Source organism: Channa argus, chromosome 12, assembly GCF_033026475.1.
Source record: "Channa argus isolate prfri chromosome 12, Channa argus male v1.0, whole genome shotgun sequence".
NCBI lineage: Eukaryota > Metazoa > Chordata > Actinopteri > Anabantiformes > Channidae > Channa > Channa argus.
In genome coordinates this window covers 1,993,427-2,010,282 of record NC_090208.1, presented here as the reverse complement: position 1 = coordinate 2,010,282, position 16,856 = coordinate 1,993,427, and the positions used below count along the sequence as shown (strand labels likewise).

The following is a 16,856-nucleotide window of genomic DNA, read 5'->3' as shown; positions in this document are numbered from 1 at the left end:
GATTTCCTGTAAGACTGAGTTGTTTGCAGAACAGAGAAAACACATCAGCTGATGTATACTAAGCACAGCCTGTGGTGGTTTTATAGCATCTGACCTGTTCCTCCTGATGGAGAAACCATGTAGACACAAACTAGAAAAAAAATGTCCAAAAGTAAAAGCTCTTTTAATGCTTCAGGACTGATAGGAATTTCCAAGCAAAGCTGAAAATGTCTGAACAATTTTTGCTGAAATAGTTGAAACTTTTATACAAGAATAGTATAAAATATTGAAGAAAACTAAATATTGAAAAAAGCCAAAAATAAGCTCAATTGAAGCTTAACTGGTTTCTATAAGATGTTTACAATTTATGCTATTAATACTACAGATAATCCTGTTTGACATTAGAATCTCAGTTATTGCATGCAGAACTATTTACATCTCAATGTAAATGAGAAGGCAAAAGATGATTTTTAACAACTTGTCCAATCAGCTGAACTCTGTAAAAAGGGTTCTCTCAATACATCTTTATAGTCCTGACTTTATTCTGTAATGTGCCTTGAGATGACTTTGTTGTGAATTGGTGCTATATAAATAAAGTTGAATTGAAAGTTGAATTGAATCGTTTTTTAGAGTTTTACTTGCAGCAAGGAATCAATACATGTACTTCAGGACTACAGTATTGACTACCAGTCAACATTCTTCCTTTATACACATGAGAGTACAAGCCACCACTTTAGCTTTGTGAAACAGACAGCAATGGGTCATGGGTCATGGTTTCAGCCTTTTTATGAGTGGAAACAGTTGAGATGGTTGCCAATTTCTGTGGAGGACACATCCTGCCGCCATGTCCTGATAAGAAGAGTATGATCTTCAAGAAATACAGTTTTGTGTAACAGTTTAAAAATCTATATTTTTAACAACATCCATGCTTAATCTTCAACCTCTTATCCTGTTCAGGGTCACTGGGGACTGGAGTCTATCCCAGCTGTGATTGGGCAAGATGTGGGGTCCACACTGGACAGGTCTCCAGTCTGTCTCAGGTCCAAAACAGAGAGACACACACAGACAGACAACTCTTCACACGTCTTTGGACTTTGGGAGGAAACGCACACAAGAGCAGAACATGCAAACGCGACACAGAAAAGCCACAGTTGGTCAGGGGTTTGACCCTTCTAGCTGTCAGTCAATCCTCCAAGTCAGATGTCATTCATCTGTTTATAAACTAATAAAAATAGTTTAGTTGATGGATTATTGAGTCTCTCCAGGGTAGAAATGGCCACTTATAAAGCACTGAACAATGTTGATTCCCATCACACACCAATGGCAGTAGATGTCATGCAAGGTGCTCACCTGATCCACCAGGAGCAACTTAGAGTTCAGTGTCTTGCCCAAGGACACTTCTACATGTAGCCAGGAACGGGGATCGAACCATTGTCCCTGTGATCTGTGGACAATTGCCTTACCAAATGAGCTACAGCCACCTCGTGCACATTGTATTGTGTTATACCACAGTGCTCTGCTTATGTCTGGGTGTTTTGTCCTTGGGGTTGGACCAGGTCCTGGGTTTGAAATGTATCAAATAAAGCCTTTTATGCAGAACTGTGAAGGTTCCTAAGAGAGCAACACTGGCTGATGTTCATGAGGGTCCTCTCCTAGAGGCAAATGAAGGTCCCTGTACAATCCCCCCGTAGACAAAAGCACTGTGGATCTCCAGTGCAGGGTGGTGCATAAAGCCATGGCTACAAACAGACATGTGGCAAATATAGACTGTAGGTGTATTGTGTACAGCTGAGGAAACCTTACAACATCTGTGGGTCAGCTGATCCTCTGCTGATTCCTGTCTTTTATTTCCTGGTTTGGAACAACTGTTGGAGGACAGAGTTATTATTTGTGGTTCAGAGTGTAGTGCTGAGCAATGCAGATGTGTCATTTTGGTTACAATGTATTAGGTCAGATAAAAGTTGAAATCTCTCACATGGAGAAAGAAAATAAAAGGTACTGGATGTTCAGATGCTGAACTCATGTTCAGAGGTTTCCTAAAGTTGACTTCATAAACTATCAGATGGTGGGCTGGGGGTGTATATATCGTGGACTTGTGGGTGTTTGTGTTGAACTTTTTTGTGTTTTCATTGTTAATAAAATATTGGAGCATTTAGGGATCAGTTAAATCCATCAAAGCACAAAGCCCACACTCACCCTTCATACCAGCTGTCACAGCGTCACGGTGACGTGAACTGAAGCCACAACGTGTTAAGTGTGTCAACAGGGAAGTAGTGAATCTAAAGTCGTCTCTCTGCTGTTCAGATGTTCAGTCATCATCCAGACAACATGAAGTCTCCACCAGTGTCTCTGCTCCTTGGTGAGTCAAACACATTTATTTATTTATTAGACCACCTAGTTATTGGCTTTTCTTCCTTCCTGTCCCTACAGGTAAACATTAAAAATCATCAGCAACATTAAAAGTCAATGATAGAAACATCCCAACAACCCTCATCAAACCTCAGTGTCTAAAGGGACATAAAATGCTTTTACATAAAAGTATTAATGCTGCTCAGAATAACGGTTGTACATCTCTAACTACAGTAATCAAAGACTGTACTCACACTCACACTCAGCTGCTGATTGTGTTTGGAGCCATTGACTGATTTTTAAACCCTTTAATAGTTATTTTACTTGTTAAGTTTGTGTTATCCAATGACAAAAAATTTCATATTTTCATTATTCTGTACACAGCTGCTCATTGTGTTGCATTGGTTCTTGAAACAGGAAGTAAAAAACATCCTCTTAGTGCAGGACTAGTGTAACTACTGTGTAAAAGTTGATGGTTCAGGAGGTTAGCGGGTGTTAGGGGGCGTAGACAGTGAAGTATTTCCTATGAAACAAAGCAGGAAATCACCATCCTGTCCTATACCAGTATCTAACCTAAGGTTTCTGAAGCCTTCTGATGATGTTTGCACTTCTCTTACAGTTTAGGGTAAAGGTCATTTCACATAGACAGCAAATAAGTGACAACTGAACATTTGTGAAATTTTTGGTAAAACATTAGCACATCTCTTCAAAACTGCTCTTTCTCATGACTGTAACAGTATTTTTGATCAGCCTGCTTTCTAATACAACTCCAAGAAGGTTTCCTCACTATGTTCTAGATTCAACTGTGGCTCGAGTTTATGTTTAGTGTTTGATCCACATAAACTGTTTTTGGGTTTCAGCATATTAAGAACAGAAATAAATTGCTCGTAAATGTAACATACGTGTGTGTACATCTGTTCTTTACAATAAGAAGAAGATAACTGGTTAAAATTTAAAATAATAATGGTCCTAAACAGTTTCCTTGGGGACACCATTTTATTTCACATAGGAAGAGTTTCCGTCACAAAATACACATTTTATAATACATGAATTAATGATTCTACAATCCTTCATCCATTCATCCATCATTTGTTCATGAATTCTCAGAATTTTTCTACTTTTTCCCATTGTCTTCATGTTGCCTCAATGATTAAAATATGTGTCTTATATCCAACTGAGACAAATGAATGGTTAACCCTATACTGCTTGAGTGGCAACTAGGACATGTTTGTTAATCGTTTGCTTCAGAAGTCTTCAGGTTTTTAAAATGTTAATATATTTTCACCCTCATCTATACATAACCCATCATGACAAAGTACAAATTTATGTACTTTATATTTTAAATATTTATAATGTATTGAAAGAACTGAGGTCACTGTGCGACCTCTGACCTTTGGTGACCTATGTCCTCTTGTTCCAGGTGTGTCTGTGCTGCTGCTCCTGTTTGCTTTAACTGTTTCTGCAGGTGAGCTAATGAACTTTGGGTTTGGGCTGCGGCTCAGATCGTATAGTGCTGAACTTTGGTACATTACTGTTACCAGGGGTCGGAAACATTCTGATTCTGGATGACTGGAGTGGAACTTGACAAGGTCTATTGTTGGCCCCATTAGTCTCTAGAAAATGTTGTAAAAAATCTCAGGACATCTGACCCTCTGTCTGTGTGTCCTGCAGTGTCTCTGAATATCAGTCCAAACCATCAGCAGTTCTTTAGTGGAGAGTCAGTGTCTCTGAGTTGTGTTGAAGATGGACAGAGAGTTGATGGATGGACAGTGAAGAGGACCAGAGGAGGACAGACTGAGGAGCTGGTCTGCATAACTGGTTCATCCTGTGACAAACATTTCCTCTTTAAATCTGGACTTTACTGGTGTGAAGACAAAGCTGGACAGAGGAATGTGGAGGTCAACATCACTGTAACAGGTACAGGAAGTCACAGGATCATCTGGCCTGTCATTAACCCCCCATCCCCCTCCGACAACCACACAGACAGACTAGTGTTTTGTATACAATAATTGAGTTTATGTAAAAGAACACATCCAAGTAAAAGCCAGCGTAGTATTAAGGGAGTCTGACAGTTGACTTGTGTGTTTCTATTCATCTTTTCCTCTTTGTTAGAAACAATTCACCACTCATTTAAATTGCTTTTCCAGTCTGAGGAAAGTTGCTCAGGAAATGCTCAAGTTTTAGTGGGTGAGAACAGTTTACTGATTTGAGGTATTTGGATGAAAACATGATCAGTTTGACAGATACTAAGGGACAATGGCAAATGTGTCAGTTGATTCTCTGAGAACGTAGTAATCACAAGTTAAAACACATCCAAACCTAGATGATAGATTCCAGTCCTCCAACAGAACTTCAGCAAAGGTCTAGAACCTCCTCCCAGTCCAAACCTAGCAGACCACATGGGACTGAAAACCTGAACATTTGGCTTCACAACTAAATACTTCTATAAAAACAACAGAGAGATAATTTATTAACAGTATTGATGTTTGTGTCTTGGTGTTCAGATGGTCCTCTGATTCTGCAGATCCCTGCACTTCCTGTGATGACAGGAAGTGATGTCACTCTGCACTGTAAAAAGAAGACTGTCAACAGAGCTGCAGCTTATTTCTTCATTAATGGAAGCCGTCTTGGAAATGAAACTAAACCAAATCACACCATCACTAATGTCAAACAGTCTGATGAAGGTCTCTACTCATGTTCTACTAAGTGGTTTGGATCATCTCCTGAGAGCTGGCTGAGGGTCAGAGGTCAGGGTGCTGACGTCACTCTTTCTACAGATCCTTCCACTCCAACATCCCCTCCTCCTCTCCCGTCTCATGTCATCCCACTCATATCGGTTCTGTGTTCTCTGGTTCTCCTGGTTCTGGTTCTGGTTGGACTTGTGCAGCTGTGGAGGAAACAAACAGGTATGAAACCTCTCAGAGCAGGTTAATGTTCTGATTTGATCTGTCAGCAGCCTCATTCAGGCTGTGCAGGGACTATGTGATAACTACAAACCCTGTTTCCAGAAGATTTGGGACAATAAAATATAAAAGAATGTGAGGACTTTATCATTTTAAGCCTGATTTTGATGGTAACTACTATCAAGACAACAGCACGGTGGTGGACTGATTAGTGCTGCCACCTCACAGCTAGAAGGTCCCCGGTTTGAATCCCGTCTCTGTGTGGAGTTTACATGTTCTCCCTGTGCTTGTGTGGGTTTCCTCCGGTTTCCTCCCACAGTTCAAACACATATATGTCAGGTTAACTGGTGACTCTAAATTAATTATGAGTGTGAATGTTTGTCTCTCTGTGCTGGTGCTGAAACAGACTGGAGACCTGTACAGGGACCCCCGCTCTCACCGTAATGCAACACATTTCCAATAAGTTGGACAGGGCCAACAACAGACTGGAAATGACTAAACAGCTGGTGGAACATGTGACAGATGAGGTTGATTGTTAACAGATTAGGTTTAGTTTTAGTCAAAGTTTAGTCTTAAGATTTTTATTAGATTCAGTCTAAGTGATTTGCACCTTTTGTTTTTAATATTTTAATAATCTGTACAATATTATTATATAGAAATTTAGAGGCATGAGGTGTTGTGTACAGTTACAGTGGATACAAGTATTGTTATTGTCTATCACATGATCAGTTCAAAAGTCAGTTTGTTCAAACGGTCTGTGATTCATAAAGTGGTTCACTTGTATTTTGTCTAAAGTTCACTGGGTTCATCTGCAGAAGAAAAGCTAAATCATCTGATAACAAACATGCTGCTCAGTGCGACTCGTCTCAGCAGATGAATTAAGTTCAGAAATTCTGTAACATCAGGGGACAGAGACAGAAAGTTACTGAATGTAAAAAACATATTAATGATGGAGAAACATGTGGAGCAGCTCCATCAACTGTACATCAACCAAAAACTGAGCCCACACTTCACTGTGTGTGATCTGTGTTTGTCTTACAGAGAAAAGTGAGTCACAGACTGTCTACACCACTGTGAGGACACACTCTGCAGGTACACACACATTGACACACACCTGCATTATACACAGGTGTGTTTTATTTATTCTACCTGTGCTCTGTCTCACAGGTGCTGAGGACATCACATATGCTCAGGTGTCCATCAGACGTCAGAAGACTGCTGTTTCGCAGCAGCTGTCTAATCCAGATGTTGTGTAATCATCATCCATGTTTTACTCGATGACCTTCTCTTATTAATGTTGTTAATGACCATGTCTTTAATGTTTGACCTTTATGAATTCACTGATTGATACAGGATCCTGTCTGTCTCTTATTCACACCAACAAACCCTCACTGTGATGGACAGTGACATGTAAATGTTGGTCCCTGTCTCTGCCTTTCACTGCTCATTGTTCTTTGTCTGCTCTGAGTTTGTGAACTCTCTGTTTTCATCTGACTGGGAGGAGACAAACGTCTCACCCACACCCACAGAAAACCCTGCTGTCTCTGTCTCTGTGTCTCTGATTTATTTTAACCATCAGCCACAACAACTGTATTTGTGGAGAAACGTTTCATGGAGCTAAACAGTTTTTTTCCTGTAAGATGAAGATGTTTGTGGTGGTTTTGGTCCTCCTGCAGGGTAAGACCCTCTTGTCCCTCTGATCTGATTATTTAAACAACATTATGACACAGTGACACTGAGATTTCAGTCCATGTCCAGGTGAAATGTTAAATGACATGTTAATCATTTCAATAAATGCTTTGAACACATTACCTGATGTTTCTTAATGTTTGCTGCTGTGTTTCTTTGGGTGATGTTAGTATGTAGCAAGAATGTTGATCTGACAGGGACAGATTTTGGTTGGATGGATACATGTGTGTGTGTGTGTGTGTGTCTGTTGAGCGCTTGTTACTGTAAAGACTGAAAAGTTCTTATTTCAGCAGCACAGTGTCAAACCACATTCTGCAGGTTTTATAACAGCGTGGCTCAGCAGTAAAAGAGTCTGTGTGCTAATCTGACTCATCTGCACTCGACACTGTCACCCACTGAAAACAACCTAATTTCTCTTTGTCAGCATTTCTACTATTTAAAGTCATAAAACAGGTTTTTATAATTTTCAAATGTTCACAGTCTCTTATATTTACAGTGAACACAGTTTTCCAACTTTTCTGAAAATGTTTTGCATTGGCTTATATAAATATTAAATAAACCGCACTGAATTTTGAATTTGTATTTGTTCCAGATTATATTTTCTTGATATAGAATCTCATACATAACAAGCTGTCTGATTGGTGTTTACAGTAAATATATGAATCTTAAAACCTGGACACACAGATCACTGCATTGTACCTGTCCACAGTGTGTCCACAGCATTCAAACAGTGACAGTGTAGGTCTGAAATGTAAATGAGTCCCTCTGGTTTGTAGTTTTAACCAGGTGGAGGTTGTGGGTCAGAGCTACTCAAACATTTTCAGTCTGATATTTATAAGAAAACAGAAATATCTGTCAGGATCACAGGTGTAAATTAGTAAACACCACATTTAATCAGACGCTTAAAGCTCTGTGCTGTTGTCTGAAAACTCTTAAAAACCTTTTTTCAGAGCTGTGTCTCATTGATCATCATAAACAACCAGTGAGCTGGACTGTGACTGTGGCTCAATTGTAAACTACTTCTCCATGAACCCCAAGATTGGTGGTTTGGTTCCTGGTTCCTCCTGGCCACAAAGTGTCTTTGGACAAGACCCTGAAACCCCCATCGCAATGCCGTCTAACATGTCCAAAAAACAATTTCCCCACTGTGGGATCCATTAAGTACCTAAAGAAAAAGGCAGGAAGTGTTAAAGAAAACGTATGTCCCAGCTGATCTGATGACCTCGGACAAATTTAAAACCAGTGTGAACAGTCTCACTGCTATGTTGTGGACGTGCTTCAAACGTTTTATATTTTATGTCTTACAGGACACAGTAGTGAGTGTATTCATGATATTAAAAAGACAGGACTCAGGGAGGGATTGTATGGGTCACTAATGGTCCTTTTCTGTAGACATTGTCTTCTGCTGCCCCTCCTGCCCCCAACCCCCCATCAGTACATACTTTACAGCTTCTCAAACACTACATGTAGATCAAACATGATTTCAGATCAGATCAAAGTTTGGATCCATGGAAAAAAGGTTTATTTCTTAAACTGTTCACAGCTTTGAAATAATGACTGTCACCATCACATATGATCAACGTCTCTGACGGATGTTTGTGTCCTTTCAGTTTCCCATCATGCCTTTTGTGTAGAGGTGTACGAAGGAGTGGAGTCTGTCCTCCTGCCCTGCCAGGTCAATACTTCTGTTTCCACAGTGGTGTGGAGCCGTGAGGACTATAAATACACTACTGTTCATCTCCGTGATCAGAGCGGTGATATCTCTGAAAACCAGAACCACTATTACAGGAATCGAACCTCAATGAGGGCTGATGCTCTGCAGAGTGGAGACCTCAGCCTCACTCTGAGAAAACCCACCATCAGAGACAGTGGCAAATACCTTTGCACTGTCTATAGGTCTGGACAAGACCTGAGCCGGACAGAAGTACAGCTGCTGGTCACAGGTCAGTTCAAAAGAGCAGAAACTGTTACATGTCATCAGTAATGTAAAAATTACCAAATGTCTCTGTTCTTCTATTGTAAAGTTCTGCTCACAAGCTTCCTGTGTGGAATCATAAAGCTGCCTGAGGAAAAGTTTAAAAAGGGTCTGTGGATACTGAATGGAGCTGAAGAAACATGATGATTAGTGGTTGAAGTTCTCAGCTTGGCCTGGTCTGTCAAAACCTTAAACCTGATTGACAGATGGCTTTAGGAGTCTTTAGGCAGGACTGTCCACCAGCAGAAACCCAGGTTCATTAGCTTTGACTCTGAGATCCGAGTACCCATGGATTGATCTACTCATGTTCTACATGAACCAAGGTTCTGACTGTTGAAATCCACTGAAAATTATTCACAGTATAAAAATCAGATTCATTTTAAACATGACACACAAAGAGAATTTTAATTTTAATGTTTCCAAATTAATTTTCAATCTGGACTCCATCTCCTCTCCATCTGCTGCATCCTTGGCTCTTTTCGTTTGTTGGTGTTGGTGTTTTCTCAGGTACCAGAGGTGTTCAAGTTCTTCTGCTGTAAATTTATGATTCTTTGATTCTGACCTTTAACCTTTAGCAGGACTCCTGGACTCATGTCATTTTCTGAGTCTGTACTTACCTTTGACATCCATCATTCTGGTCTTTCTGACACCTTGTTTCCCAAATCAATCAATCAATCAATTAAATTTTGTGTGCATGTTATTGTAATTTAAAGGTCTTTACAGATGAAAAGCTGGTCAAAGGTGCAAAATGTAAGTACAGAATAAACTGATTTTTTCAGTTTAGTAAAACAGAAACTTCATTAATGAGGAGAAACATAAAAGATAAACATATATAAGAATTTAAAGGAAATAGAAAAAAGATTTTGCTGTCTAATGTCCTTCATCCACTGCTCCTGGTTCTGGGTCTAGAACAGTGTTTCTCAGTCATTTCTTGGCTCTGGTGTTGGTCAGTTCTTTTCCAGAGACCTGCTCTGGTCCTGTGAGTCAGCTGCAGTACGATGACCTCTAGCCTCGTTCTGGTGGAACAGGGTGTAAGTGAAAAGCCAGCAGTTCTTAGATTCTTCAAAGATCAGATCAGTCTGAAAGTCGTCTACCAACCACATTATAGGTCTAGTTTGTGGTTTTAATACAGTACACATTTTTTTCATTATTCTCCTCACGTTGTTCTGAGGGTTCTGATAGACTCAACCCAGCTCTCCTGGTTTCAGCACCATAAGAAAACCTGAAGGTGCTTTATAAACTCTTTTGAATTTAACTCACCTTGTGTCTGAGCTTCGTCTGGGTCCAAAACCAAATTAATCAAATCACTCACTTTCTCAATTTATCACAAATGTATTTAACATTGGGTCATTTTAAAGTGGAGTTATTTGTGTCGACTACAGAACCTCCTGTCTGGCCCTGGGTTCTAGCAGCTTCCCTGGTTCTCCTGGTTCTCCTGGTTCTCCTGGCTGCTGTTGGTGTCATTGTGTATAAAAACTACAGAGGTATGTGTTATGTTTACTGTGTGTTAAAGTGATCTAAGTGATGAAGAGGAAGAAGGTCCTGGAAAATCCATTGAGATAAAATTGAACCTGAGGAGTCTCTTTGCTGCTCTGCTTCTGTCCGTCACACTGGATCTGTCCAGTCACTGCATCTGTTTCAGTTCTCCACAAAGTCCAAAGAAAACTGTGTCCCAGCTGCAGGTGGAGACCAGGAAAGAAGTGGACACTAATGTGTTTTCTGTCTCTAAACCCTCTTCTTCCTTGTCTTCTTAGTGACGGTGACAGAGGGGGTGGAGTCTGTCCTGCTGCCCTTTAAAACCACAGCTAACATGACTGAGGATGTCACAGTCAAGTGGAGACTCTCAGGCACCAACCGCAAAACAGTCCTCGTGTTTGGGAAGGGCCTAAACAATGAATTTAAAAAGCACAGCTCCTACAGAGGTCGCACAGAGATGAAGAAAGACCCGCTGGAAACTGGAGACCTCAGTCTGATTCTGAAGAACCCAGTCTGTAAAGACACTGGCGTCTACACCTGCACCGTCTACAGAGATGGAGACATCCTGGCACAGAAAATTTTGAAACTCTTGGTCAAAAGTGAGTATAAATCCACTACACAGTTCTGAGGTTCTGGGATCCTGCTGATAACTCTGAAATCCTGGAAAATATAATGTAATGGATTTTACTGGATACAGCTGTTTAATTCTAATGTTAGTTCATCAGCTCAGTTCTAAAACATGTGTTCATTAACTGACACACCACCCCCTGCAGGTTTTTACATGATGTGGATTAAATCATTACATGAGGTTTTACTGTATCCTCACCTACAGAGCTGACAGACTGACCTGAGGTCAGATCTCATGCTGCTGAAGGAAAAGGTCTGATCACTGCTGTGTTCTCATTTTCTTCACTCCTGGTTTAGTGACCTGGTTACTGTCTGGTTTTCTTACTGCCTGCAGTGACTCAGGAGAGGAAGTAGAAGGAAGTGACGGGATGTTTTTCTCTGACTGTGTGACTCTGGTTTGTCACAGACAAAATCAGTCAGTGCCGTCTCTAAACCAGATCCAGTTCTTCCTGTTACCTGTTCACACCTTCCCTCAGCAGTTCTGTGGATCAGTTCTGTCTCAGACTGACTCAGTGATGTAGAGACCACAGTGATGTAGAGGCTGATCTACATCTAAGGGCCTGTTGGACTAAGAGACTGAACAGTTTGAAGTGACGTTCAGTTCAAATATTCAGTTTTTCACACAAGGAAAAGTTGCAGTTCTTCAGATGTTTGACTTATTGTCCTGCTGCAAAATCAATCTGGGCCCAATCAGATGCCTCCTGATGATGATGGAAAAAGCAGAGAACCAGCTATCAGTGTGTATTGATCAGTTTTTGCCTTTTACTCACAGGAGATCAATGTCTCTGTTATCATATGAACCTCAGTGCTGAGTCTGTGTTTGACCATCACTTTGTTTTTCTCTGTCTCCTCAGGAACTGCTCTGGTCCACTGATGGCTGATCCATCACTTTGATTATTTATCTGATCTGACTTTGGAACAGAAAGAAAATGGATGAAGACAAGAAGAGGCTGTATGACGACACCCTTAAATAAAGAAAACACATGTCCACAGTTTAAGTATATTGTCCATTGATACTTTGAGGGGATGTCTTTAATTAACACTGTGATTTTTACATCTCCTGCATGTTGTTCTTAAATCTGACAACTGAAGGAAAAGTAAAAAAAAAAAAGCTTCTACTTGACTTTTCTGACACAGTTTCTGTGAAACAGAAGATTCCAACAGCCTGTTTTCACTTGGTCACAGTGGAATATTGTGTGTGGACTGATGCAGTGACTGTAGATACTGTGTTAGTGACCTGCAGCTCACAACGTCCCCCTGAGCTGTAGACAGAGGATCACTGAAGACATTTTATACCAACGTGTCTCTGTGTCCACCCTGAGCCCCTACACTCATCCCTGTGTTATCATTGAGGAGGCTAGTCCTAAATGTCTGAGAGACATCAGAGACCCCGGTGTGTCTTTAAGATGCTCAGTGAGAAACAGTCTTGTCATAGCTCATCTCTTTTTCCTCGACACTCCAGCCCTTTACATTTTTCTTTCCTATAACTGTTCCTGTGTGTTTTCATACTGTTTACTTCCTGTCCTGTGTTTGCCCCCCTCCCCCCCTCTTTCTGATTTTAACTGTAAACAGAGCGTTGCTGTAAATAACCATGTACATGGACCTGATCTGCATGAAGAATAAAATAAATGTTTTTCTGTCTACAGCTCTAACTCTGTGGCCATGTCTTCAACAATGAGACATCAGACCAGTTTATGGACAAATTAACTTATTAATATAATATTCATCACACAGTCAATCACACTCTGGACCAACAACCCACACACATCACTGCAACACTACACAATGTTCCTCATCAATGATAAACCCATGTACTTTAACATGGACTCTTCTTTACATGTTAGTCCTGTCTATGACTTTTGACCTTAGTCAGAGGCAACACAGCTGAGCATCACCAGCTCAGGTCCGTGCTCAGGAAGTGCAGTCCCTGGGAGGGATGATGACGTTTAAACAGGTCGTGGGACTGACTGTCCAGGTTACAGGTTGGGTTTTGTCTGTGTGTCATGTGATGGTTCCTGATGAGGACACACCACAGTTAACCTGCTGCAGTAATCATCACACCACAGAACCAGTGGTAAAACTGTTTGAAGAAGCTGTGAGCAGCAGTATTACAGGGAGAATCTGTATCTTCAGGAGACGTTGGACATGGTCCCTCTTTCTTCAGTCTTCACGTGTCAGTGTAGATATGAGCCTTGATGAGCTGATGACCACACAACACCAGGATCATATGGCTGCTGTAAACAACACAATAATGTAACTGTGTCTGATGCATTTATGTTATTTACTGAGGATAGTTCAGGGTGTTGTCATGGTTACCAGTCTTCTGAGCTTTGATGATGCAGGGACAGGAGAACAGCTGCTTCCTGTAAAACAGAGGAGGTCACTGATTTCATCCAGCATCAGTGACACTTTCACCATCACCAGGTCAAATCAGAGAGGAAGAGGAAGCTCAGTTCAGGTTTTAAGATCCATGGACCAGAACCAGCCTCCTTCTATCTGTTCAATATAAAACCTCTCACATCATTAAAACTGTGGTGAATCTTATGTCAATGTCATTACTATTCATTTATTTATTTAGAGCTATGAATTATGGGTCGTGTTTCTCATGACATCAGGTGAAGTCTGGACACTAAGTACATTTCTGAACTTAAGTGCCTCCTGTCTGACAACGAGGCTGAAAATGTCTTTACTACACTGACAGTCAGATGCTGGAGGGGGAGGAGGGGGCTTCTCAGAGGCCTACAGCTTCTGTCCTGAGGATGTCACTGATAGGACAGAGCCTCTGAGTTGTTCTCTGAAACCTCTGTGTCCTCAGAAACTTCAGGATTAACTGTGATAAATTGTGTAAACCAGCTGCTGTGTCCTGCAAAAACCACTAGATGTCACTGTGTCTGAGGTCTGATATTTACATTTACATTTACATGTAGTCATTTAGCAGACGCTTTTATCCAAAGCGACTTACAAGTGAGGTACAAGGCGGCAAAAATCTAAGTCAAGGAGAAAACATCAAAGCAAAGTCCTATCAGAAAAGTGTTCACAGTTCACAAGATGCAAGTGCGAGAAAGAGCAGAAAGGATTTTTTTTTTATTTTATAGATTTAAGTGCATAGGAAGATGAGGAAGAGTTCAGTTTTCAGCAGTTTTTTGAATATTGGGAGTGAGTTTGCTGAGCGTGCAGAGTTTGGTAGCTCGTTCCACCATCGTGGGATCATTGCGCTAAACAGTTTTGCTTGGTGTCTTCTGTGCGGTGCTGGGACCACCAGACGTCGTTCGTTGGCAGATCGCAGCGGGCGGGAAGGATTGTAGACATGAATGAGTGAGTTGAGGTAAGCGGGAGCTGTCGAGTTAACAACCCTGTAAGCAAGAGACAGAGCTTTGAACCTGATGCGAGCAGCTACAGGAAGCCAGTGTAGAGATCTGAAGAGTGGTGTGACATGGGTCTTTTTTGGCTGATTAAAAATGAGGCGAGCTGCTGCGTTTTGGATCATCTGCAAGGGTTTGATTATGGATACTGAATTGTGGCCTGACTGGTTGTCATGTGACGTCTAGTGTGAGCAGATGATTGGTTGGATTTCTGGCATGTGAGAAATTACACTAAGCTGTCTTGTAATATGTTTAATTTAAATTTCCACCGTCCAGTTTCCAACACGACTGCTCTGAAAAATTGCTATAAATGACAGTGAGCTTCTTTTGTAGTTTAGTTACTTAAATCCACCAATGGTTTTAATGTTGTGGCTGATTTGCTTACAGACTGCTGTGAAAATCTTAATCTTCCAGCCGTCCAACTCCATATTATTGTCTCCTGTCATTGTAGAATCACACAAAGCTATTTCTGTTGTCAACTCTGAGGAAACAGACGTCTTCTTTGAATAAACTTTGTGAAAACCTGATCTGGTTGAAAAAAGACTGAACTGACAGAGAAGCTTTTTACACAGTACAAAGCAGCTATAGACACCAGACACTGTAAGTGGAATCATTTTGATCATTTGTTGACTTTAGATGTACAGCGTGTTTTAAGACCTCATACAATCTGTTGACATTACTTTTACCTCTAAGCTACTTTCACAACTTATTGTGACATGAGTCTATTTGAGATAGAAACCTGAGTTTATAAAACTTGAAGAAACCTGATCAAAAGTAAGGCCATGAAAACTCTGCATGTCAGAATATCATGTGGTTTGGTGGGTAGCAGCTAAACAGTGTCATTTTTTTGAAATTCTTTTCAGTGTCACTTTAACACTGTATTGTGAGTTGAAGAAGGAGCTCTGAATAAGTGGTAATGCAGCTGTGTAAACCATTAAAAAGTGTTGGATTCAATACTGTGTTTCAGAACATTATTCTTCCAAAAAATTGTTCTGTGTTTTATAGATGTGGGTGTGGTGGAGATCACTGTCCTCCTGTGCCATAGGATGATTGTAGGGCAAACAGGATAGTTACTGGTAGGTCCTAACCAAATCACCTGAGGTTTTTACTGTTTTGGGAAAAAAAGTGTGTGAACATTTCACCACCTTTCTGCCAGTGGAAGCAACAGAATCCAACATTTTTAATAGACTTCCATTAGTCCAACTAAATGAGAAGGACAAACAACCTATGTGCACAATAAGGTTGTGGGACTTGTTGAGGTCCCACAGGTGTTTTGTTGTGTTCAGGTCTTGTTAAAGCCCCTCAGTTACCTGCATGCTCTGTATTTAAACATCTGTATATTTATTGTGTTTCCTTTAATTTGCCCCATGTAAAAATGACTTACATGCAGTTCATTTAAGTTGTTAACCACATGGAGTTTTAGATGCAGAAAACGATAATAACCCATTAATAAATAATGATTTACATTTATAAATATGTATTAATGCAATTATTGTTACTTATTTTATCATCAGCATCCGTGTCAGCAATAAAATAAAGATATAAAATGTAGCAGCTGCAGTATGACTGGCACTGGAGCAGAGCTGTTGTTCCTGAGATCTGGATTCTCTGATGTTGAAGTCTTCACAGTACTGGAATAACAATTAACTTTGAGTTCACTTAAAAGAACATTTTCAGTTTTCCAACATCATAGTTTGGTTCTGAATAGCTTTAAGGTTTAAAACATGATTTAGAGCCAAGACTGTCCAGTAAATCCAAACAAAAGCTTAGAGAAAAAATGCATTTTTCTAGAAGAAGGAGCTGATGGAGACTCCAGTAACTCACATTACTTAGAAACAAAATTTTTGTAACTGCAAATGTTTGCGATACCTTAATATACTCAAAACTCTGACAGTTGAAAGTGGAGGTTCCAGTGGAAATGATGGAGAGCTGGAGGACCTACAAGCACAGATGAAAAAGGACTGTGGCATTTGCTCAGATTGGGATGAGTTCTAGAGAACTACTGCTAATTGTGATATGTGTCTTACCATTTTCTTTACTACAAATCAAATAATCAGATTCTTGTAGAAATAATGATTTTAACAAGTTTTTAAAAAATGTTCAAACAAGCTGCAACTTTAAAGAAAAAGCTGCTGACACATGAATCACAGACAGTTTTCTTTTAATAAGCACATTTTCCTTATCAAACATACTTTTTAGTAACATTTACAGTACAGATATTTTTCATGACAACTAGTTTTACATTATTACTGGTCAGAATATTTCTTCTAAAGGTTCATAGAAATTTCTGATCGACATTAGTAAAGAACACAACAAAGTTTTTCGTTTTTAAAAATAATAATTTTTATAAAATAATTAATTGTCCTAAACTTGTTATTGCTAAGTAGCTGTAACACAGTGGTCTTTGTCACTCGATTCTAACTGGTCAATGGAAATGTTGTTATACTTTGTCAAGTATTTTGTTCTGGTGGTTTTAGGTCCAATTACTGCAATTAT

The 16,856-nt window shown here is 40.1% G+C and overlaps 2 protein-coding genes across 3 annotated transcripts; both read left to right on the top strand.

The window, feature by feature from the left end:
- Positions 1–2,235: 2,235 nt before the first annotated feature.
- Positions 2,236–6,535, top strand: LOC137136982 (uncharacterized). Its single transcript, XM_067522812.1, has 6 exons — positions 2,236–2,338; positions 3,749–3,793; positions 4,000–4,245; positions 4,833–5,234; positions 6,273–6,323; positions 6,399–6,535. The coding sequence occupies exons 1-6, from the start codon at positions 2,284–2,286 to the stop codon at positions 6,485–6,487; spliced, it is 888 nt and encodes a 295-aa protein (XP_067378913.1). The 5' UTR covers positions 2,236–2,283; the 3' UTR covers positions 6,488–6,535.
- A 235-nt stretch (positions 6,536–6,770) lies between these two features.
- Positions 6,771–12,643, top strand: LOC137136984 (butyrophilin-like protein 2). Of its 2 annotated transcripts, XM_067522814.1 has the most exons (5): positions 6,771–6,908; positions 8,531–8,863; positions 10,278–10,379; positions 10,650–10,970; positions 11,853–12,643. In XM_067522814.1, exons 1-5 carry the CDS (start codon positions 6,872–6,874, stop codon positions 11,870–11,872), a joined length of 813 nt encoding a protein of 270 aa, XP_067378915.1. In that variant the 5' UTR covers positions 6,771–6,871; the 3' UTR covers positions 11,873–12,643. The 2 variants fall into 2 exon arrangements, with proteins under 2 accessions (XP_067378915.1, XP_067378916.1); XM_067522815.1 differs by lacking the exon at positions 10,278–10,379.
- The last annotated feature ends 4,213 nt before the right edge of the window (positions 12,644–16,856 follow it).

Bases quoted from the DNA above. Each gene is read 5' to 3' on its own strand.
- LOC137136984 (XM_067522814.1), top strand. From the start codon at position 6,872: ATGAAGATGTTTGTGGTGGTTTTGGTCCTCCTGCAGG. The intron at 10,380-10,649 runs GTATGTGTTATG...TTGTCTTCTTAG, and splicing joins TGTGTATAAAAACTACAGAG to TGACGGTGACAGAGGGGGTG. The intron at 10,971-11,852 runs GTGAGTATAAAT...CTGTCTCCTCAG, and splicing joins TTTGAAACTCTTGGTCAAAA to GAACTGCTCTGGTCCACTGA.
- LOC137136982 (XM_067522812.1), top strand. From the start codon at position 2,284: ATGTTCAGTCATCATCCAGACAACATGAAGTCTCCACCAGTGTCTCTG. The intron at 3,794-3,999 runs GTGAGCTAATGA...TGTGTCCTGCAG, and splicing joins TGCTTTAACTGTTTCTGCAG to TGTCTCTGAATATCAGTCCA. The intron at 5,235-6,272 runs GTATGAAACCTC...TTTGTCTTACAG, and splicing joins GCTGTGGAGGAAACAAACAG to AGAAAAGTGAGTCACAGACT.